The following is a 25,297-nucleotide window of genomic DNA, read 5'->3' as shown; positions in this document are numbered from 1 at the left end:
CAGGGCTCGGTGGTGGAATAGGATCTGCTCTCTTTCACTTTCCATCCTTCTATCCCCCTACGTTTCTTTCTTTCCTTCTGGGCAACATTGTTTTCGTGGAATTCTTTCGCTCTCTGACACAAACACACACACACACACACACACACACACACACACACACACACACACACACACACACACAGTTTGTCTTGAAAGAATCCACAACAGTCATTTTTGACACAGCATATATTCCATATTAACATACATTCATAGGCAGTATAGTCTTCTTCAGTGTATAAGTCTTTACAGATCTACAGTATGTCTCTATAATGATAGCACGTTATTATAGGAAAGCTTGGCTTTATGGTGGTGGTACAAGACAACAAGAGTCCCAACAGTGGCATGGCAAAACTGTGTATGTGTGTATGTGTGTGTGTGAGAGAGAGATTGAGAGAGATAATTGAGTATGTGGCTGGAGGTTTGTTGCTGTGGGGCGAGGGCTCTATGTGCGCTTGGAGAGAAAGTGCTTCAGTCATCATGCATGGCGAACATGCTCGGCAACCCTCTGGCAGACCCCTTGGTGTGTGTTTACATGGTGTGTGTTTGCTGGTGCATGCATGTCTCTGTGTTTACCGTGTGTCTGCGTTAAGCCAACTAACGTTTGGCAGATGGCGACATGCAGGAGGACGCCCAGATCAACATCAGTCCAAATGAGCACCCGACAAATTTTCACAATAAGATGGTTTGAAATGGTAACAACAAATCTTTTTTTTCTTTTTTTTTTCTGTTTTTTACGCAGGTATGGATGAGTACAGGTTGTTGTTTTGGAGTCATTTTAATGAGCAACGAGTCCTTTCGGCCCTTCCACCTGCCGGGGCAACTGGCTGACGAAAAAAAGACAGAAAGGAGCGGACAGTGGCTTTCACCTGTTCATCATCGTCCTCCCTCTGACGCACAGAGAGTGAGTGAGTGTGTGTGTGAGTGGAGCAGCATCAGGGCATTGCAGGGGGGCAAAATAAATGAGTCAACAGCAAGTGAAACCTCAGCGCAGCACAGCCATGTACACTCAGGAAGAGAATCACAGAGAGTCCGTCTGTGACTCATTCCTCTCTGTTGTTCCGAGTCCGTCCTCCGACAGATTTTGGCGTCTCCCTTTATGACATCCAGCACTCAGAGTGAGTCACCGAAAGCAGCAGCAGCAAGGACAGAGGGCAAACAACACTCCTCTTGACCCCACCCTAACCCCTTTAATCCCCACCCACCCATCTGGCCACCCGTGGGTCCAGTTTGTCCCCAGTCTCCACTCGTCTGTCCCCTCCTTCCGAGTCCACCCCCACCCTATGTCAGTCTCCTCAGTCTCAACAAAATAAGTTAAACATTACAAAAATAAGAAGCATCAATGACAAACCAAACATGAGAGTGAGGGGAGGGAGACAGAAAGTGAAAGATGCTCTCTACTTCAGAAGAAACAAACTGCCTCTGTAGCCTTGTAGGAAATCCCATGCATTAACTACTGATATCCATTACGGTGGCATAAAATGAATCGGATGACCTCTCAGCCACTCAGTCTGTTTCCGTTGACCAGTAGTAGGAGGGTGGGGTGGATTCCCTCGAGCCTTGGTGACTTAGAAAGAGTGTGGGGCGTTTGTTGTGTTCATCAGCAGCGCCTTCTGTGCCCCCACGTCCATCACCGGCAAGTGTGCATCTCCACCATTTTTCGGCACTGTTTGCATTTGACGTAACAGCACCAGTGGAACTTACAGCTGCACCTGTCCACCACCTCCACCTCCTGCGTCTGGAAGCCGCGACCGCAGCACATCAGCTCGCAGCCGTCAATGGCCTTTGAGGTTCTGTTGCACTGGCGGCCCACGGTGCCCAGCATGCCCGGCGTGCGTGGATCAAAGTCACAGAAATCTGGACTGGGGTCCAGGTAGACCAGGTCTTCATCTGTATGAGGTTTGAACTGGGAGTTGCGAGGCACCAGGACTTTGGTGGTGCCCACCTTGCGCTGCTCCACCTCAGTGGCGCCGTCAAATTTCTCCTTGATGACGTTGCCCACCTTGCGAAAGGGCGGCATGGCTTTCCAGCAGGTTTTTACCTCGCAGGAGCCGGACACGCCGTGACATTTGCACTCCACACGCATGTGGGACAAGATGGCCTGTGGAGAGGCCAAACAACAGACACTGAGGTAAGACGATGCATCATATGCATAAAGACAAACTGCTCTGGATGCCAACATCTTTCAGACATGGAGTGCTCATTCTCACAGCAAACTTTTCGACTGATACCAGTCCCACAAACCCTCAGCAAGAAGCAGCAAATGGAGAATAACTGATTTTCACAGTAATTCTTTCCATAAGTAACACAGTGGCAGAATTTTGACTGATTTTGACTGTGGATTTTGAACATTTCATGTAATAAAACATCTAAAAGTTTCATCCTGGTCTGAGGTCTGATTTTTTTCTGTTTTGGGGTCCTTAACGCGAAAACGTTTGAGAAGCTCTTCTTTAACAGACTGGAGACTTTACTGGATGTCTCTCATATGGCTTCAGAGTTTAATTGAATTATTTTAGACTTGTGTCACATTAATCAGGATTATTTTAACCCACTGGCCTGTTGACTGTATTGCTTCTAATGCATTCTGGGCCCGATGGTGGGTTTAGGGGCTTAAATGACTTATCTTCACTGTCTTGAACTTTGACTTTGACTTTCCCTAAGTATCTGCAACCTAACTTGCACTTAACCCAAATATCTCTATCAGTAGGCCTATGTAGATGTATGTCGATCTACATCTCAAATTACTTATTTACTTTCACTGTCAGTTTCCACTCTCAGTATTCCTGCTGCTGCACACTTACAGGATACAACAATCTATGTCAAGATCATTTTGAACAAACTAAGCTAATTTCAAAAACAGTTCTCAGCTTTAACAATCATCTTCATTTTACACTCAAAGGTGCAAAGCATTTTGCAGAAGGGTTCCTCTCACTCACCTTTCTGCCAGCCTCGTTGTTGTGCAGGTTCATGAGAGCCCGGCTGGAGGACTGGCCTTTACTCCTCTCTCTCACGTCTACAAAGGATTGAGAAAAAGCCACTCCATAGGCAATGTTATCACTGCAGCCCGACCACTGGAACCCTGCGATGAGATACCAGAAGAGTGGTTTCCTGTTTTGTTCTTTAAATGTTGCATAAACATGATACTTGAACGCTGATTTACACAAACTTTTATTTCTGTGTTGGTGGTTCATTGTATAAATGTATGGCCCCAGAGCTGATGTTGTAAGAGTCTAGCTTAGCCCTCTCGAAATAAAATAAACACTTAAATGTCACATCATTTATTGTATTAAAAGGTACTGGGTCAGTTGTTTCCTTTGCATGTGTGTGTGTGTGTGTGTGTATGTGTGTGTTTGTGTGAAAGAGGGAGAGAGAGAAAGAGAGACCTACCCTCTGGACTGACTCCATGTACATTGTGGTCACAGCCACATTTTTCCAGCTCTCCGCTGCTGCAGGCCCTTGTGACCGCAAACGCCACACTGGCTGCTGAGATGGCATACACAAAGGCTGCCTCACGGGTGCCTAGTACACACACATACACACATATGCACAAACACAGTCATATTGTTTCATTATGCAGCTGAAAGGAGCTTCTCATACTGAATTGAAAAAAGCAGTTTGTATTAAAGTCTAAAGGAGCCCAGACGTTAACGTGCAGGGGGAGCCAACACAAATGGAAACAAACGAAAAAATGTCACAATATTTCTAAGATATTTGGACATATTTGAGTTGACTGATAAAATGTTTGTGACAGGGATTGCTGCGGTGTATAATCTTACCCTGGGTGACCACTTTGCCGAACACAGGCATTGTCTCCAGAGTGGAGCAGTTCCATCGGCGGTTACGAAACTGAAACTGACACTCGTCTATGGCGAGCTGGGCTCCACGACGCACAGCATCCATCACCTCCACGCTGCGCTTACAGATCTGAACCTGGAAACGGAGTCACACAACAGCTGCATCAGCCTCAGTCAGAGCACACATACAAACTAAACTACTGAACCTCTGTACCTCTCTGTGAATGTTCAGGTGAATAAATGAGGCAAAGATGAGATTCTTAATGCCTCATTATGAAGCAGGACATTTTATTAATGAACACAAGTAGGCAGGCCCGTTGTATAGGGGAGAAAGGTGATGATAATTGTAGGGGCCCAGCGACCAGTGGGGCCCACAGAAAACCCCATAGTCTAATATTTGTATGACTGATTTATTCTGCATAAGACCCTGACTAATACTCATAGTAATGCTGCATTAGCGTCAAAACAAAGTAGGCTAAATAAAAAATGATAATAAAAAAAGTGGAAAAGTCAGGGGGCAGGGGGCCACTTTAGTATTCTTTCAGGGGGCCCAGAATTCCTAGCAACGGCCCTGCAAGTATGCTAACAGCTTTATCATATGTCTGTTAGTTCAAGGAGTGGCCTACAGTGACATAAGTCAGTGCAGCACAACCATAAAAAAAAAAAAAAGGAAATTTGATTTTCTGCACACCACCTGCTCCATTCACCGTGGTAAAAACGTAACTGTCAATTTCAAAGGGTGTGCTGTGAATTGACAGCAACACAGTCAAAAGGTGCATCTATGAAAAGCCTCCACAAGTTGTACGAGGTGTGTTTGTGTTCATTGTGTAGCAGGGGTTTGTGAAAAGAGCTATGCACACACTTTTGACAATAAATTATTGTTGTGAGTGGAGATGTGCACCTGTCTCTGGATGAGGCCTCGTAACCTCTCGCACGTCTCCTCATCCCTGATGCTTCCCACTGACGACAACTTGGCCAGGTACCTGACAAAACACACACACACACAGAACAGAACAGTCTCATTAATGTGCAGCACTACTACAGTTTTGTTTCTAAAAATGCAAAGAAAAGTTTTTAATGTAAAAAAAAAAAATCTGATGTCAACATGCAGTAACTCCACTATCACTTTGACTCTGTTACTGTCACAGTTTCTAGAAAACACCAGCAGGGATGGTCTGAGGAGGGTTAGTTCCCATGACGTGGGAATGTTTTGGATAATTGTCTGGTAATGAGGACACTGAGAGGAGGGAAAGTGGTTTATCACACACACCACCTCCAGGCCAGACAGGTCAGGGAGATATCCTGCATACACAACCCCACACACACATATAATCTGAGAAAATGGCATTGGTCTGGATGCCGTGACCCTCACACATCCACCTCACGTCACTTCAGTCTCATATCTCCTCGCCCAGCTGCACCTTACAGAAATAGGCTCATTTTCTTGTAAGCGAGTCTCCCTCAGAGGGAGCAGCCGTGCTCATGTGCTGCTCCCCTCACACACATGTTGAGTCTATAAAATCAGAGTTTTTCTTAAACAAAGTGAGGTGATAATTCTTTACTTCCAGTGCAGTTTCTATTACTACACATCATATCTGAAAGCACTTGAGTCAAAGAAAATGAAACATTTGTGCTTTTGAAACTGAAACTTAATTCTTATCACCTCTTATTCTTGTTGAGATCGATTTTTATGTTGACGATATAAAGTGACTTTATTTTGATAGCAGCTTCACTTACAAACGTTAAAGTGCAGACAAAAACATGAATAAAAGCACATGAATAACATAGCTGCTTATCAAATAATATGGAGAGGATCTAACTGGTTCGACCTATAGGGGCAGCCAGCGAAGCTCCTTCCACACATACCAGGCCAGGACAGCTTAGATGTAATTGTGATTGAGGTCACATAAGGCCTTTAAAGTCATAGTAACATTTTAAAATCATTGTGAATTATCTTAATCTTACAGGGAGCCAATACCAGCACCAGAGTGAAGAGACCGTACTTGTTTGTTCCAGTAAAACAAGTGCTGTGTCTGGTAATGGTCTTATTTGGATATCAAATATCCACATTAAACCAAAACTGAATTATATTAATTAATCCTTAATGTATTAAGATGTAAAGTGGTACATGAAAGTCACAGAGGTTCATATAATGAAAACTGCAGCAGCACAACTGTGTACAAGAGCACTGAAGGGATGGGGACAAGTGTAATAAATGTGATAACCCAACGTGTAATAATATAAAAATATGAACTCAGTATTTGCGGACTCCTCCGTACAATGGGCAGATGGTGAATATCAAAATGGCTCTTAATAAAGGCAAATTCCAGCAAAATTAACTTTCAGGCTATTATTCCGTACAAGTAGACATGTTTTTCCTTGAGGTTTCTCAAGCTTGTTTTATGAGTCTTGGGTTATGAGTTCCCAAGACCACACATACCTCTGTAAAGCCCTGTTTGCCCGTCTCAATCAAACCGTGGCACAGATCCAGATTGCAAAGAATTCTGCTGTCAGATTATTGACAAAACTGTAGTGCATAACATAATGTCATACCACTGGTGATTTACACCGTTGGACTGAATCGATCGGTATGACAACCTGATAATTGAACTCGTTTTGCAAAGCTCGGCTGGTTGCTACATTCAGCATCTTAAATTCTCCATGTGTGTTAATGCTAAAAGGGGTAAAAGTACTGCACTTTTAGCACAAGTGCTGTGTTTAATACTATTTGTAAATGTGTCAGTATAATTAGTACATCAGAGGTCAAACAGCTCCTCCTCTCCATTCGCTCTTTCATCTCCTCCTCTCAACAGTCCAGATAATCTCGTTCTCTCTTGCCCCTTTCATTAGCCGCCTTCTTCTCTTCCCATCCAGACAGTGTCAGTATTTACCACTCATCGCTGTGATAACCCCGCTCTCTCCCACTCCACCACATCTCAGCCACATCCGCTCAGATCCACCCTCTGGGGTGACCTCACTCTCTCATAAAGTGGAAGCACCACCGAGGCCCCATCCTTCGCCTGTAGCGTTTTCACGTCAGAAACTCCTGACATTTTGTTTAAAGCAGTGATTAAAGTGATGTTTCAGATAATTTGACATGCTGTAGGGTTGTGTGTGGCAGTTATCTACAGGCAGTGACAGGACAGGCCTATCCACAAATAACATTTGGAGACCAGCTGGTAACCACAGTGGATGGTGGAGAGACCATAGACTGTAAAAAATATGGACGTAGCGTCCGTGACGTCACCCATTGGTTTTGGGGAGTCATTTTTGTGACTCAAATATGGCGGCCTGAACAGCGCCATGTTGGATTGGCCGGCCGAGAACCCGCTCACTGGCCTCGAAGCAGTGGTTTCCGGACCTGTCGCTCAACGTTTCCGCGCCCTAATTGGCGAGAATTTTAAACCTAATAATAGTAAAATGGTAGAGTTAAAAAAAAATTCACCCCCCTCAGAGTGGTGATGGCACCAGGCTTTGATCATGTTTATTGAGGATGGAAAATCGGCGACTTTAACATGGGGGTCTATGGAGAATGCTGCTTTCTGGCACCAGCCCCCATACCAGAGGCAGCCGAGAGGATTGCAGTTTTTTGAATGCGAAAGTGAGCTTCACTTCTCAGACCGACAACTGCCCCCTTGGGAGAGACCAACAACAGAGATAAAAGGAGCCTCACAAGTAAATGCTAACGCATCCAAATGAATAGTATTGCTGTTCCATACTTGTATGAATTGGCATCTCATTTTCCATTAAAACCTTTTGTGCTGTACATGCACATCAGTGCTGAGTTTTACAGACTGTTTCAAACGCTTTGTTTCATGTGAGGAAAAGAGAAGGACAGGTCAGGCAAAATACAGATGAGACAGACAGAGAGAGAAAGTACCACCAACAGTAGCATCACACTCTTTCACCCTAATGAAAGTGTAGTCATATAGAATAATAATAACCTGACAACCAATCTAAACTCATTCTGCACACATACTTTGTTAGCCAGTTGCATGTTGGTGTTTTGTGTATTGTGTTGCAGTATGAAGTTGCAGTGTTTGGGGGTGAGGGAGTGGGGGGGGTGGGGCTAGACCCACTCTAATTTCTCCCCCTAAATCAACAGGTCCCCCCACCCACCCACCCAACCTCCCTCTCCCTCTCTCCTGGTGTGGATCCAGTCCAACTCAGCTCTGCCCTGCTCTGATTTGCTCCACTGCAGTTGCGAGGTTTTCATCAAAGCCATGTGCGGCGTTTGATCCCTCTTTGTTGTTCAGCGTCGCCCTGGGCAGGGAGGCTGCGTTCAGGGCCACGCCGTCCAGCTGGGAGAGCATCAGACAGAAAATAGACGACAACAACCCGAAAGCTGCTCCTCCTCTGATGAGCAGCAATCGCACACACCAAAACACAAACAGCTGGATGGCATCCCACTGGCCTGATGTTCACCCTGGAAACATTTAATAAACATTGGATAAGCTTTTATTCAGGTGTTTTTCTGCATATTAGTGTGTGTGGGAAAACTTCAACACGGACCTTGGGTGAATGTGTGTGTGTGTGTGTGTGTGTGAGCATTTTCAGCCCCGTCTGTCTTTATCTGTTCATTCTGCTGTGTGTACCCTTCACTTCCCAGAGACGAGGTTAACAAAACACCTCAACAAGGAGACAGAGGAGTCAATCCATAGAAGGACAGGACACACACACACACACACACACACACACACACCATCATCCCACATCTCATCTTCATTCCTCTCCCTCTTCTCTCTCTGGCCTCTGGTGGTTGCGTGCTTAAATCCCAGGGGCCTAAGCCCAGTGGAGCCAGCGATCTTGTGAAGGCTGCGATGTGTAATGCAACACAAACACAGCACGGCCTGCGAACGCACTAGTGTCCAGGTGGAATGCTCCATACCTCCCACCCGGAGCCCCCTACTGCCTCATGGGAGGCTGAAACTGAAAATAAGAGATAATTCTAAACAGAGGAGACACTTGTGACGCAGGTTGTTGTTTAGACAGGAAATAAAGGATCTCTTAAAAATTGTGAAACCCATGCAAAGGTTTGAACAATTTTCATCAATTATTAATATGAACTACTGCATTTTTTATATAAAAAACTGTAACTGCTGTAAGACAAAAGTATTTAATGGAACGATTAATGATTAGCTCAATACCTTTTTTAATAATAAGAATAATATATTTAAAGAAAAAGGTCATGAAAAACGATCCAGTGGACCTTTAAGATGAGTTCAGGTCTGTCTTGTTAGCACATGCTGTCATCACAGGACTTTTTTTCGATGGTTAAAAATTGTTTTACACAGATTTGTTTTACACAGACATCAGTGAGGTGAATCAGTATGGTTAAGCTTTTTAATTAACATATTTTATCTGGTTTGTTGAATGCTTGTGTCTTTTAGCTGTAGCAGTTATTTCCTTAAATACAAAGATACGAGGTGTGGATTTTAAAATATCACTCAAACATATTTACCATAAGCCTATCATTAAATCATCAAGTCATTAAAGATTTGGGATCCTAAATGTAGAGACTGCTCCTTTTTTAAACATTTTGTTTGATTTTAAATGGACTTTATATGGAATGATTTACATTGTCAGACAAAACAAGCATAATTAATAGATATCTTAATGTTCAGTGTGTTTAATTGACAGAAATCAGAGTCAGTAACTTTGACTAACATGGTGCTAACATCCCTCAGCCTTACCCTGCTCACTGTTGCCTTTTATTTCTTCTTCATATGCTTTTCCTTGTCTGCCAATCAGTGTTTCACAACGCTGGGTTTGTCTCTACTTTTCATTCAACATGCTGGCGAGAAGAACGTATTTTTATTAACTATAGAGGAAGTGACATTTGGCTTCATAGAGAGGAGAAAAAGCAGTGGAGAGAGAGAGAGGGGCTATAGAGGCTGGACACACTACATGACAGTAATGTGCTTCAGTAGACTTCACACACACACACACACACACACACGCATAACACAAACTGTAGCACACTCTCTCCGCCTCCATCATCTCTAATGTGTATTTATATGAAAATATCCTTATGTTTACCTTTCCAGCACTGAGCACACAGCGGAGGTACACAGTGACAGGTAAATATAGTGTGAATGGGAAATGTGAGGAGGAGAGCTGCGAGCAAGAGTCTCAAAAATGTCTTCTCTACTCAGCCTCTGTGCACACGTCTTCCAGGAGCTATCAGACTGCAACAAGCACTGACAATATTTTCCTTCAGTCTCAGACCAACAAAGCGCCACAAGGAAAGTGAAACTGAACAAAAGCGAAGGCTTGATTTCTCAAACACATGAACAACAAAGCCTCAGTCGGGGGGAGAGTCTGCAGGCAGGCAGCAGCTTTAAAGCGCTCCTAAAGAAGAGTGTGACCTGAGCTAACCCTCCCTGACCCCTCTGCAGTGGACACCTACTGTATGCAAAACATGCAGTGACCTCTAGAGGGTGCTGTTCTCCCAGTTTACCTTCAGATGCTGCCTTTAGTTGTAGATGTCACTGTCCTGGCAGTTGAAGAGAGACTATTCTTACCAGAAAGTTTGTTTTTCTGTCTGTTCAGTGTGTCCCGGACAGACAGCTGGAAATTATTGAAACCTGTATTGATAAATTTTCTTTTTGCGACAAGTAGAAGATGTTTCCAGGTCTGATCTGAACAGAAACCTTTGTAACATTATACTGTATGGTCCGCACACCAGAAGCTTCTCCTTGAAAATTTAATAAACGTGACATGTCGGGCACCTGCCCTTCAGCAGACATGAAGTGAAAAGGTGGAGACGCACCATACAGCCCCTACAGCCTAATGCATCAGATGTGAGAAACAAAAGGTGTGAACAATAATAACCTAATCAGAGGAAATATAAGTCTGTGCATGTTCATGTCATTCAAATTCATTAGCACATCAGTACAGTATATGTATAAGCATAGGGAAATGCATGCAGAGATATAATGCAAGAGGGTACAATGCAAAGATAACAGAATACCAATAAGTATCAACAACACAGCAAGAAGACAAATAAAGAGTAACCTGAGAACATGGCTTTTGTGATGTGTTGACTTTGTGTGCCTCATTTTTATATGTCTAGTAATGTGCCACTTGTGTTGACATTGTCTCCTCAGTAGTTGGTCTGTTGTTGCATATTGTCTTCTGCTACTACTGTGCGAGCCATGTTCTCAGGTTACTCTTCATTTGTCTTCTTGCTGTGTTGTTGATACTTAGCTATTTGAGACGCCATTACAGAACTTTTTTTTATTTTTTTTTTACGTTTAATACCACATGAGTGTATGATTGTCCATACCTCATGTGATATTTAAAGTTTGTGTGTGAGTTATGTGTATTTCAGGTCTTACACCTGCACAGATTCTCTTAAATATTTCCTAATGAATTGTGTATATTGGTATTCTGTTATCTTTGCATTGTATTGTACCCTCTTGCATTGTACCTCTGCATGTATTTCCCTATGCTTATAATGTACATACTGTACTGATGCTATAATGAATTTGAATGACATGAACATGCATGGACTTATATTTCCTCTGATTAGGTTATTATTGTTCACACTTTGGCTGATCACACCTGATTGCATCAGGTGACCCTAGGGGCTCCACTTTTTTACTTCATGTCTGATGAAGGGCAGGTGCCCGAAACTTCAGGTTTATTATATTTTCAAGGAGCAGCTTCTGGTGTGCAGACTCTATTCTTCATCTCATATTTATCCTTTGGTCCAGCACCCAGTATTACCTTTTTTGGGATGTGCATGCTATTTGTACCTGTTTTAACATATGGTGAAACTCTTGAACCCAATGCAGACTTTCTAGGAAGCAGCAGAAGCAGCAATGAGGGGATTGAGCAGTGTAAATACATAAAGTCCTTGTATTTGTTCCACCTCATGCTGTGACTGTATTATGTCCTTTACATGTTGCAAATCTCTCGCCATTAAAACACAGATTTCAGTTCAGATCATATAATTGGAGGAATAAGAGAAAGACCTATGAACCTGTGTCAAATCCAGTGTGAATAAGAAAGACTTAAAATGCGTTGAACTCTGATTCTCCTGATCTAACCCTTCTTTTGATCATTAGTAGCCTATTCAGAACCGGTAAGACTACATTTGGAAGATTTTCTCCTCCAAAATATATGATGACTGAATGACAGAGACAGTTTTTGATTTGAAATACAGTCTAGGCTGTTTACCTTATGACTTACAGTAACAATAATGTGTGTTTATGCATATGAAGCTGTTCTGTGTCAAAAGCAGTAAAATGATGAGCAAAATTCCTCAAATGTTAATGAAGCAAAACGTGACCATAATAAATTAAAACACTGATGACAGAGTCATTGCAGTTGGTGGTGGTAATAATGGGCGAGTGCGTGGATCTAATTTTGAGTCATAGTACTGAAAATAGCCTTGTTCCTATGTATTCAGTGACAAATAAAAGTAAGAGGGAGACAGTACCTCCAGTGGAAAGAATGGAAGATAAGAAGGAGGGAGGATGTGAGGGGAAAGAAAATGGAAAAAGGAGCAGAGTAAATCATTCAAAGTCAGACAGTGAAGGAACAATAAAAGGAGGAAGAAGAGAGCGTCATGTGATGAGACGGGAAGGAGTTAAAGGAGAGAGTGAAAACTACCTGATGAGTTCAATTAACACTTGGCCTGAGCAGCGCCAGCTCACACTACATCAGTAATTTGTGTGAGCGTGTGTGTGTGTGTGTGTGTGTGTGTCCACGCGTGTGTCTGGGTGTATTTTTATGCTGCTGGCTCCAGTAGAGCTCATTTCCCCCTAAAAATAACACACTCTGCCAACACCACAACCCTCTCACACACACATACACTCAAAAACACACTTTCACACACATTAGGGAGAGAGGCTGTAAAAGCCATGAAATTAACCTCCTGCTCAGTGTTAGTGCTGCGGCCCCAAAAGGCTACGAACCAGTTAACGTGTGAGTGTGTGTGTGTGTGTGTTATATTCACAGGCTCATCCGACTCCAGCCAACAGCCTGTTGTAACATCACTGTCCTCTGATTGTTCATCCTGCTTTCTGTCATGTTTCAGGTGATGAAACACACTCTCTGGAGGCCATGTTGGAGGTCTGCAGCTCTTGCGGAAACAATAGCTGTGAACAGCTGATTGTTTCTAAATGCAGGACTTGGCTGCTGCTGATTCCTGACCTGTGTACCTGTCACATAAGCTACAAAGAAAATGTCATCATAGCACCAAAGTCACTGTGGTGGATTGGTGCTGCTGGGTTTGGTTGGACAAAGATGACAGACGTGCATCAAGTCAAGATCAAGTCTCTGAATCTCTGGAAAATGTCATCCATTCACAGGGGTGCAGTTCTTTGTTCTCAAGGTAATATGCAAATATATTAATGATTTCAACCACAGCAGTAGCAGCCCGAGCAGTCATTGATTTTGCAGTTGCAACTGATCTGATTACAGTACTACACAATGAGTAAGGTGCCACCAAGACGTTTACAATCCATCCTGGCAGGTAAATGAATGTGTGTTGCAAATTCAGTGGCAATTAATCAAACATCAATCTCTGAGAATGTTACACAAAAATCCAATACGCTTCCCCAAGTCTTAGCCAGAAGATAACTTGAAAATCTGGTGAGGCAGCACCAGGGCTGGTCAGTCGTCTTCGAGCATTATCAGATTATTGTAACAACAACATGTAAATTCCCCTTAATACTTTAGAATTGCCACAGAACGCCTAGTGAATGCTCTAGCTTATTTGTTCCATGAGTCTCTTTGCTAGTGGCTTGTTCACTTCAAGGACAGGTAGTTTGTCTGTTACATAGATTAGACTGGGGAGACTCCACTACAGAGCACATGTGCTGACTCAAAAACCACAACACCAAATGAAATCTACAAAGAGCTGCACAGTGACCTGTGATTTGCATATCAGGGATGAATTTGCTTATCGTTTCACAAGGAATTTTTATGTTCACTTTACTTGATAATAAGCTAGCTTGTAAGGTGGAAATCAGTCATGCACAGTGGGCAGGTTTGGACATGCACCATACACAGCTCCGGCTTATTGTTTACAAAGTAATGCACATGTGCAAAATGCACGTTGTACACAAGTTTGTGGGTATAAAGAACTCCGTACAAGTTTAGTATTAATTCTAAGACCGGTTTTCACTTATCTGGTATCTAAACACAGTCTCTTGGTTACACATGTTTACTCTTCTTCAAACATGAAGCAATGAACATCACAACAAACATCCTCAAGTTTTCCTGATGTGTCACAGCTTTTCCGTGTTACTTGGGCAGGGAGTTGATACGGAAGAACCTCAATTTACAGCAGAGTTTTTTCTAAGTCTTGATTTAACTAAGTTACAAATCCATGAGGGAGATTGGTTTCTGCCTTAAATTGTTGAAAGTACGTGCTAAGTTTTTTTTTTTTAATTATAATTATTATTCTTGTCAGCATTTTTGCCTTTTTTTTTGAGAAAAACAGGATCGTCAAGGAGGAAATGACAGTGCAGCAAAGAGCAACAGGTCAGATCTGATCCCCTGGCAGCTGCAGTAAGGACGAAGCCGACATGGCATGTGCTCTACCAGGTGAGTCTCCATGACCGGGGTGTGAAGGCTTTTAAAGTCCATGAACTTCCCAAGAGCTTCTGATGTCGTTGTTTACAATGTAAGAGGTTATAAACCACCCTGACGCTACATCTTTATGGAAGACAAGTGACAGTCAGAAAGTGTCATCTCCCTTTGTGGCATCAGGTCCTTTCAGTTTAAGATACAAACAGTTCTACAAGCACCATTCATTAATGAACTATAACGAATTTGTTTAGTTGCTGTCCCTAAAATACAGTTCCTTATCTAGACTGAGGCCAACCATCGCAAAAACGTTTTCCTGCACACTAGCTTATGGCTGCTCTGTGCAGGTCTACTGTGAATGGTAAAGCAGGCTATAGCTACTTTGTCTCATGAGCGTTTACCTGTGTCTGTGTGTTTGTTTGTATGTTACAGTACATTTTCTGTGACTCATTATAAATAATAATAGTCTCTTAGTCTCTACATGGTAATATAAAGCATCTGACCGACAAACACCCATCTCCCTTGCCCTCAGTCCTCTGTCTTTCTCTTTATGATTTCTGTCTGTTAAATGTCATAAATCTTGTGCTCCATGTTTGAGGATGAGGATGAGGATGAATCAGGTTTAAAATCCTGATTGCAACTGAATTTAGTACCAGACCAGTGAACCTCTCTGATCATCTGGACTTCATGTTGCAGAATAATTTGGGATAAACTTGTCTGGGGCCTCCCAAGACTGTGATGCCGAAGAATTTTTGTTTCAATTGTATTTTTTAACAATATTAGTATATCAATACACATACCGTAATATACATATACCAGTGTCTTAAAGCCTGCGGATGGCAACACTGCAAAGCAAATACATTGGAATAAAATGTGAGTTTTTTGCCATGATAAAAAATATTGCATATTGGCCCAAGTTTTCATGTCATTCAGCAGGAGATACCATTACTCACATGTCTCATTGCCTTCATCTTGTGTTACTATGGACAGTTTAAAAAAGCTGAGAGAAAAATAAGAGTGATGAGTCCAAATGACTGGGTGTATATTTACTATCAATATATTTCTTAATAAAACAAAAAAGAAAACCAAAACATGAATCATGATAGGCAAAACTCCTCAAATGTTCATGAAGCAAAACATGAAAACAAACAAAACAAAACACTGATGACAGAGTCATTGCAGTTGGTGGTGGTAATAATGGGCGAGTGCGTGGATCTAATTTTGAGTCATAGTACTGAAAATAGCCTTGTTCCTATGTATTCAGTGACAAATAAAAGTAAGAGGGAGACAGTACCTCCAGTGGAAAGAATGGAAGATAAGAAGGAGGGAGGATGTGAGGGGAAAGAAAATGGAAAAAGGAGCAGAGTAAATCATTGAAAGTCAGACAGTGAAGGAACAATAAAAGGAGGAAGAAGAGAGCGTCATGTGATGAGACGGGAAGGAGTTAAAGGAGAGAGTGAAAACTACCTGATGAGTTCAATTAACACTTGGCCTGAGCAGCGCCAGCTCACACTACATCAGTAATTTGTGTGAGCGTGTGTGTGTGTGTGTGTGTGTCCACGCGTGTGTCTGGGTGTATTTTTATGCTGCTGGCTCCAGTAGAGCTCATTTCCCCCTAAAAATAACACACTCTGCCAACACCACAACCCTCTCACACACACATACACTCAAAAACACACTTTCACACACATTAGGGAGAGAGGCTGTAAAAGCCATGAAATTAACCTCCTGCTCAGTGTTGGTGCTGCGGCCCCAAAAGGCTACGAACCAGTTAACGTGTGTGTGTGTGTGTGTGTGTGTGTTATATTCACAGGCTCATCCGACTCCAGCCAACAGCCTGTTGTAACATCACTGTCCTCTGATTGTTCATCCTGCTTTCTGTCATGTTTCAGGTGATGAAACACACTCTCTGGAGGCCATGTTGGAGGTCTGCAGCTCTTGCGGAAACAATAGCTGTGAACAGCTGATTGTTTCTAAATGCAGGACTTGGCTGCTGCTGATTCCTGAGCTACCTGTCACCATTTCTACAAGGATGTTGTATGATGCCAAAAAAAGCAGCTTCCTCATCTGATCCCTCAGGTTGTTGCTTGTGTGTTGGTGTTGTCATCTGGTCATTAACTACAAAAACACAGGTCATTTCACTGTTGGACTTAGTTCGATGCCTTTTACCCTCAGACCAACACTCCATGTGATGTTGTGCTGTAACAGCTATTTATCATTAACTTGATTTTAAGGTTGACCTTTTGCATTTAATGTGAGTAGACCCTAATTTTAGTTTTGTCACTGTGACACAGATGGAAATGGCAATCCTTTGGAAGGAAAAAGATGTGGGAGAGGATGAGAGAAAAGGGAAATAGTGGTGGAGTAAGGTTAGCAATGCTCGTCACCTGTTCATCAAACTGACTGACTGGATCCCATTCAAACAATCAGCTATGTTTGTCTAACTTGAGATGTAACACACAAAACTCACCTGTCACTCCTTTATTATGTTACAATTTCCAATGGTGTCTATGATGTGCATTTAATAAGACACTAATTTCCAGTTGATTTTCATATTATTGTAACCTCCTCTGTATTTCCAAACTCTGTGCACTCGGTTTAAAATAATAATTAACCATTATTGATTGATGGATCATAAATGCTGCTGCTCACTGACAGTTTTAAAATAAACAAACTTCCCAGCAACAAATTCCTAACCTAAGATACAGAAATCAGTAACATTGCTCACTTCAGGTACAATCTGTTCATCTGAGTTTCTTTGCTGGCTCTGTTATTACACAGAGAGAGTGGGGAGACTCAGCAGCACAGTCCACGTGTGAGCCAAATATCTAGCAACAGGTAAAAGGGGTTAAAGCTATACTGCATATGGCTAAAAAGTTGCGTTAATCCAAACTTAATCAGGTAGAAGAAGACTAATAATAAGCATGAGTAAGGTCATTTATTGGGATCAGGTCCAGTATGTACTTTGATATTTGAATGTGTTGACAACTTTAAGACTTTCTGGCATCTAATTGTTGTATTTATTTTCACATTGGGCTTGATAGATAACAAGATAAGCTTGCTGTAAAGTTGAAATCAGTCATGCACAGTGGGCAGGTTTGAACATGCACCATACACAGCTCCAGCTTACTGTTTACACAGTTAACACACGTGTGTAAACTGTGCGATATACACAAGTTTAGGTATAAAGAACTCTCTGTACAAGGTCAGAATTAATCTGCAGGCTGGTTTTTTACTCATCTTGTATCTCACCATTACCACTGAACACAGTCTCTACTTTTCTAAGGGAAGCACTGAGTACAACCTTAAATATGAATTCATCATAATCTATATATGCAATCATGTGTGTAATGCTCAAAGTTTGCATATTTAATATTAATATATTAAAGTTTCCCCCTGTGATGAAATGTGCATTGACAATGTTGGGATAATGTTGCCACAGATTCAGTGAGCTTTGGACTGATGGGCTACAACAGCTCTGAGTTATTTTTTTATATACTATCTTATAAAAACATAATTGTAATATTGTTTTTTTTCTGTATTTTGTTTCTTTAATAAGTTCCAATGATAGCAATGTAATCTATGAGTCAATATTGTCTGTTTTACCTCAGTATCTTCAACCACATATTGCCAACCATCATATCTCTGACTACCTGTTACAAATTCACTAAAGTGATCAAATGTAGCCTATAGGTTTTGGATTTAAATTTCCAGCAACCTTTAGCTGCTGTCAGCTGATTGCTAGCTCTCAGCTACCTTACCTGTGTTTGTTTTCGAGAGCTAGCTAACTTACAAGGACCGAGAATGCAACCAAAGCCTACTCAACGTATTGGGTTTCTTCTTCAGGTCTGTGCTGATTCTGGTTCTTTTCTGTGACCACCCTGTTGCAGAGCTGGCCTCAGTGGCCGCTAACTGCACTATTAGTCCCATGCACTGGCCTCTTCTGCCCAGCTACACCTACAGATCCTACTCCACTCCTCCAAGTCCAACATGCCACCACTCACCTCTACACCCGAGACATTTTCAAAAGCTTTTAAGGCAGGACCTTCTTTAACTTGCTCACTAGCCCAAGCATCCAGCAGAAGCTGACGTGTATATTCAGAAATGCAATCAGCTGTTCACAGTCAAGGAACTCCAGCCCTACAACATTGCCCGCATGAGCGAGTGTTATGGCTCCCAAAAAACTCCTGTGCTCGTCTCTATAATTTTCTCAGTCCTGTCCTTCGTCTTTCAGTGACCCCGGTGTTTCCTCGAGCTGTCCTGGTCATAACCTGCCCGTCCTAAGTGATTCCCCGTGGGTCCAAAGTGTGTCACAATAATTGTACTTGCTGCGGTGACGAGAGTTCCCGAAATAACATGCCTAAGCTTTACCACATTCATGTGTTTGTGCATTTGTGTGTGTGTGTGTGAACGAGAGAGTGTGTAAAAGACGTGTGAGGCGCCAGCATGTACTGTGTACTCAAGGCCTTTGCTTTCTCTGGTTACCCATCAGCTGCCATCTCTTTAGCACCTGGTTGTTTGGGACATATATGATCACACACACATACACACTCACACGGACGGAAAAGCAGAAGGACAAGAGAGAGAGAAATGGGGAGAAACCGAAAGGGTTATATTGATGATAACCATGACAACCCCTCCACTGGCTTGCTCAGCTATTCTCATTTCTCCTTTGGGTTTCAGCATCCTCCTCAACCTATACCACCTTTGTCTCTTTGCTGCACCTAACACACAATACTGACCTCTGCCCCATTTATATGCTTTGTTTTCTTTGGGTACCATAAACAACATGTTGTATCCTACCTCTGTGTGGCCTCCCCCTCTGTTGCCAGACTCAACCTCAATTGTGACACGACCACAATGCTGAGGGCCGAATCTTCAGTGAAACAAGGGTTGCGCCTAAACCAGAACATTTGCTGACAACATGATGCTCCCTGCCATACTCATTCCCATAATTCTGCTTCTTCTCATGCTGCATCTTTTGCTTCACATTGACAGTAGCACATGGCATCTAAGCTTGAACCCGGTGTTCCCCAGTGAAACCGAAGTGTTTAAAAAGCAAACACTCAACTCTTTCTAGGTTTTAAAGGAGACACGCTTTCCTAAACAAACAAATGAAGATTATAATCCTTTCTACAGAGCAGATTCATGACACTTTAGCTAAACAAATAATTGAAACTGAGCAATGCCTTTTGTTTTTTTGTCTTTTCTCTAGACGCATGCCAGATGTGATCTTTCTTTTGCCACAGCACTGGTGGGAGTAATTATTCTGTGATTACATTTTCTCAGGTTGGTGTTTGAGTTTCTTTTTTCTTCTTTTTGTTTTTTTACATTTTGAAACAAGACACAGTCAGTTGATTCACTTTCAGCATTCAACATAATAATTGAAACCCTCTATTAGTAAGTGATACAACCTTGAGCTCAACGTGTCTGTCAGCAAGCTCATATGACGTGTGTGAGAACTTGATTTTTTAGCAGGTGCAACATTTACCATGTCCACCATCTTAGTTTAGCGTATCATGCTAACTTTTACCAATTAGTGTGAACCGTAAATATAACTGAAGCCTGGTCTATGCTTCTGCGTTGCGGCGACGGCGTAGCTACGGCGTTGACACAGACCCCTACGCGGACCCTATGCCATAGCCTGACGCGCACCTCCAAAAAATCCTGACTACGCGTTGCGTCGACGCAACGATTGTTTACTGTGACCGGAAGCAACACGTTCCCTCGCCGCAGAACTTCGAATGCTCAACGACGGCGTCGGGTCTACGCCGTAGGTATGCCGTTGACGCGACGCGGAAGCATAAACTAGGCTTTGCTTTCATTAGCCTCAGTTGTATTTACGGTCACACATGTCACATTTTTTTGGTTTTTGGTACAGGACAAATCCATACTTTGAACTTATGAGTAATCATTGCATAAATGATCAAATACTGGTGCTATAAGCATGAACACTACGATAACTGTACTTACTCAATGAAAAACCTGAATCTGGCCTTATGCTCCGCCCACCACCACTGCATGTGCAAGGTTGAAATAGCAAATTATCAATATGATTAACATGGGAAGAATCAGAGAGACTCTCAATAGTGTTTGTTAGCTTGTGGCTGATACAGTGTTACAGTTCAGGAAGTGTTTCAGTTCCAAGGTGGAAACTTACTCATGACCATAATAATAATACATTCTTCCCCTCAAGGACCCCTCAGGGTCCCTGAACCACTAACTTAAAGGACCAGAATGTAGGATTTAGTGGCATCTAGTGGTGAGGTTGCAGATACCAACTTCACTGTCCCTGTCCAACCATGTAGGAGAAGCAACGGTGACCTTCAGATAACATAAAAATGCAAACGTTTTTTATTTTCACTTTTGCGTTCGGACTTCCGTAGAACACACTCACACACAACATGTGTCAGTGTGTGGTGCTGCCATTCTTTTGCAGTCAGTGGGATAATTACTAAGTGTTTGCCACTGTTGAGGGAGATGCCAGCTTACATACTCCATCATCGAAAAAAGTTATGCACACAAAAACATTCACCCACCCACACACACACACACACACACCCACACATACACACATACAGCAGACCTGGGGCAGTGTGCAGGTGCAGCAGAACCAGTCGGTGCAGGGTAAGGGAGGAAGAGTAGTAGGAGGAGGAGGGGGAGGAGGAGGGTGATGACGGACAAACTAATGAAAAGTAGCACTGAAATCCCTGTTCGGCAGCTGGACACCAAACATGACTCGGCAGAAAAGTGATCACATCCTGGCTCGTGGGTTAAAGGTGACAGCGACACAGAGCTACAGGTGAGGTAAACCAACAGTTCAGTTCAGGTTGCCGTTTAAACTGAAGTGTGAGGCAGCTGAGAGCTGTTTGAAACACTTTAACCGTATCATGTCAACTAAATCATAATCAGTCAGGGCAGATTTAAAAACAAATAAATAATAATAACATGTCATATTTCCCCAATACAGTTTATGAGCAGAACTAGAGCTACAGATACTACTTTTCATCCTCTGCCTGTTTGTGTGCAGGTTTACACAAACTGTACCAAACAATTTGCACCAAATCTGGTGAAAGGCTGGGACATGGACTAGGGAAGAATACACTCCACTTTAGTGTGGACCTAGTTAAAGGGGTAGATCCAGGATCCAGCGCAAGATATGGTACTCATTTCCACACAAAGATGAATTTGCTTAAGCGTGTGCCTGTGAAAACAGCTGTATAACATCTGGCTTGTCCAATCCTGAGGAGTAAAAGTGAGGATATTCTATGCTTCAGAATCTGCTTCTTCGCAGTTGTTTGTTTTAAACACCAAAAACCCATCTGAGTGTAGTTTTACATCCCTCTCAGGCTCCCCTCTGAAACAACAGGTCACTGAGCCAATCAGAAGGGGGTAGCTCTAAACCTTGTTGTGACATCACAAAGTAACACAAATCCTGATGTGTCATTTTAAGGGTTAGTTCCTGAATACAGGATGTGTTTGTTTCTATGAGGACTGGGGCTTTGATGCGTTCACAGTATAAATATAGGGGAAAAAAAACATGGAAATCTAACTTGATACAATATGGGACCTTTAAAGTTACAGCAATAAACTACAGACTCCAATTCTAAAGCAAACATAGGTCAAAAGTCGAAGCCTGCTATAAATCTTTCCGACCTGCAAGCACGCATTTTCATGTATTAATGTGGAGGTTATATGACCTGCTGTGCTACACTGCTCTGTATATACACTATATATCTGAGCTGCCATCACTTGTTGGCAGTAATGATCTAATTGCTTCCCGTCCTTTTGACCCTGAGTGTACCTGCTGCTGCTGCTCTGCAGGGGGTGAGACGGAAACATGATTTGTGGAGGTGTTGAGGACTCAGATTCAGTCCACACAGTCCCACACACAGCCTTTCCTTAACAGTGTAATCCCGCAGAGCAGACTGGCAGCTCGGCAGCTTGCCTGTACATGCCTGCTCTGTGCTGCTGTCACCACACCTTCAGCCCCAAACAGCACAATTACCCTCAGCAAGGGCAGGCACTGCTGTTTGGCATGGTTTTAATTTGACTTATTCTGATGAATCTGTCAACAATATCAGTAAGACCATCAGCAGTATTATTTGGATGTAGACATAGCAGCCTGTAGTGATCCTACTGTGAAACTTACAAAGGTGTTACCACTGGGGAAATGAGGTGAAATAAAAATGCAAATAAGAAAGTAAACATGCACTGCCACTGCCACTCAAGCTTTCTGTAGGATGATTATAACAGCAGGGAAGTCTGTCAGTGTCAGATAATAATAACTTTATCCGTGTCGTAACTCATATCAACGCGAGCCTCCATTCCGCAGAAGAGAAAAGGGAAGGTCCTCTCTAAATGATGAGCGCTTGCTTGTAAATTTGCCGAAGCTGAGAGGAATGAATGGCAGCAGAAAATGGAGTGGAGCCTGCGGAGGAATGCAGAAACCCACCTAACCACCTCCCACAGGCAGCTGGGAGAGCAGGCACACACATGCGACCCAACCGACCGGCCCCAGGAAGAGGTGGCACTCTGCAGTTCAGCTGTGTGTTATATCCTCTATGGGGGTTTTAACTAGACTCCTGTGGTCTGACTGATCTACCATCCTCCTGAACTGAACTCATAAATGAAAAGTGCAATATTTCCACATAGGCTGACGTCAGCTTTTACTGACTTTATTGTTGAAGTTTTACATTCTTCATAATCTCCACAGTTAGGCTTATCCCACAGTAAACTAGCAGTTATATTACACTGTACGTAAATATGTTTACCTCCATCTGTCTACATTTTATAATTTGATACTTTTTAAAAATAGTTATTTAAGCTCAGATGCAGCTGAACCAACCAATCCTTAATTATGACATTATCTAATTTTCTACATTGATCTGTGTTGATTGAAATATGAAAACCGAAGCATCAGAAAATGTTATGAAAATTGAACTCCACAGCTCTGCCAAGTAAGGACTTGTTAGTTTTCACCTTTTTTATTGCCATTTACAAGAATATGAACTCGTTTAATGCTTGCATTTAAAAGACATTTTAATTCTCTCTACTAGGGCTCTTCCTCATTTCTCAAACTTTGATCCCCCAGAGAAGCAGCTCTAACGGGGCTGAGGGCCGTCATGGTGACAAAAGTCACTTTGAAACAAAAACAAAAAAAAAAACTTCATAAACGTTTTTCATCAGGGGCGTCATTGACATGTTTCCAGCTGCCATTAAATATATTCGTTTTATACATAAAAGTTATTTTTTATGAGCAAAATTCAATTTTCAATGAAGAACATGAAATTTCGCCAATATGCGTAAAACCTTTGCCTTTCCAAAAAAGAACATGTGCTTTTTCACTTGTTGACTTTTTTTTTTTTTTTAATGGGGGATGTAGTGGTGTTGGTAAGTTATTAAGTCTGGGGGAGAAAGAGAGCGACTGAGAGAGAGAGAGCATGTGTATGGATGGTTAACAATTAACCTGAGCGGCCACTGAGCTGGATGGAAAGGACAGAGGAGGAGGAGGAGGAGGACGATGTGAAGATGATGAGGAGAAAGAGAACAGGTGAATGGTATGAGTGGAGGTGAAGAGGGGAACGGGAGGAACGGTATCATGGGGGTTAGATGAGTGAAGTCCAACTTACAGCCAGTTACTCGCGTTGGCGGAGAGGAGCGCACAGCAGAGCATCAGGACGCACCGCAAAACATATTCCTCGGTCATCTCGAGATGAAGGGAGGGCGGTGGGTGTCGGTGAGAGTTGAAATAATCCCGAGCTGGACAGCGGCGAGGAAAGAACAAAAAAAAGCGCGACAGGGTCCGGAGAAGAAGGCTGTTAATCCATCATCATCATCCCGCATCCAGTGGGTCAGCCACCGGGGAGGCGCGCAGCTTCGCGATCCGTCCGCCCGGTTCTCCCGTCCCTCCCTCTGCACTCAGAAGGGACGGGGAGAGGGGGAGAGGAGAGGAGAGATGCTAAAAATACGGTCTCAACTCTGGAGCCGCTCGGACTGAATCGGACCCTTCTTCTTAATCAACTTGTTTGCTTTCCTTCTCAGCTGCGCATTAACATGAGCCGGGAGAGCGCGTGGAGAGACAGGCAAACAGGAGCCAAATGAACGCGAGCTTTCGGACACTTCTTCTTCTTCCTCCTCCTCCTCTTAAGTCTTATCACCCGGTGCCGGGTCCCACTCTCAGACAAGCGGGGCTCTCCTGTCTGCGCGCCGCGGGCTCTGCAACTCTTCCCCGACACATGCACACACACACTCTGAGCGTAAATACGCACGACTCCTCCTCACACACCACCGTCTGTCGGTGTGTCTGGCAGAGGAGAGAGTGTGTGCGCTGACTTTAGTTGAGGGGCGGTGCGAGGATATAGAGGTATGGCAGAGAGATGGGAGTTTTCAGGGGATGAAGGAGGCGGGTTTATTGAGCTGCGAAGGTACTCTCTCTCTCTCTCTCTCTCTGTGTGTGTGTGTGTAGACGGGACTTTGTGTGTATTTTAGAGGTCTCCTGGGAGGATGCAATAGCACAGCCATTCACTAATGCCCTCCCCAGTCACCCTCCACTCCTCTCCAACACACACATAAACACGCTCTTTTTGACACACACAGACACACACACACACACACACGCTTCTTGGCAGCGCCTCACTCTCTCTGTCACACACTCAACCAAATATTCTGCGGTCAACAGGCTATTTAAAGCTTGGCTGCAAAACGACTGCATTTGAAACCGGCAAATCCCAATAATATGACAAATGTCAGCTACACACTATTGATTGATGAAAACGTTGTAGGAGGATAATAAGGTGAGGCGGCCATGCTGGCCTCATGTAACACTATGGAGGACCCATATGACTCACCTGATCCTGGGCTGAGGTGGAGAGCCTGTAAGATCATATTTTTAAAGTATTTACATAACAAAAGATTTTCAATGG

General features: G+C 43.0%; 1 protein-coding gene across 1 annotated transcript; it reads right to left on the bottom strand.

Annotated features, from left to right (window-relative positions):
• Nucleotides 1-207: 207 nt before the first annotated feature.
• wnt4 (wingless-type MMTV integration site family, member 4) lies at nucleotides 208-24,681 on the bottom strand. The gene is made up of 6 exons (XM_085776496.1): nucleotides 24,005-24,681; nucleotides 4,732-4,813; nucleotides 3,813-3,966; nucleotides 3,424-3,555; nucleotides 2,973-3,115; nucleotides 208-2,137 (listed from the first exon to the last, which is right to left on the bottom strand). The coding sequence occupies exons 1-6, from the start codon at nucleotides 24,079-24,081 to the stop codon at nucleotides 1,667-1,669; spliced, it is 1,059 nt and encodes a 352-aa protein (XP_085632622.1). The 5' UTR covers nucleotides 24,082-24,681; the 3' UTR covers nucleotides 208-1,666.
• Nucleotides 24,682-25,297: the final 616 nt, after the last annotated feature.

Source organism: Trachurus japonicus, chromosome 5 (assembly GCF_045865225.1).
Source record: "Trachurus japonicus isolate A0001 chromosome 5, Traja_1.0".
Taxonomy (NCBI): Eukaryota; Metazoa; Chordata; class Actinopteri; order Carangiformes; family Carangidae; genus Trachurus; species Trachurus japonicus.
The sequence above is the reverse complement of the archived record's forward strand: the minus strand, read 5'-3'. Positions and strand labels throughout refer to the sequence as shown.

Excerpts from the sequence above, each read along its gene's own strand:
- wnt4 (XM_085776496.1), bottom strand. The coding sequence starts at position 24,081 with ATGACCGAGGAATATGTTTTGCGGTGCGTCCTGATGCTCTGCTGTGCG. Across the intron at positions 4,814-24,004 it reads GCCAACGCGAGTAACTGGCT|GTACCTGGCCAAGTTGTCGT; the intron begins GTAAGTTGGACT and ends GTGTTTTGTCAG. Across the intron at positions 3,116-3,423 it reads ACATGGAGTCAGTCCAGAGG|GGTTCCAGTGGTCGGGCTGC; the intron begins GTAGGTCTCTCT and ends ATCTCATCGCAG.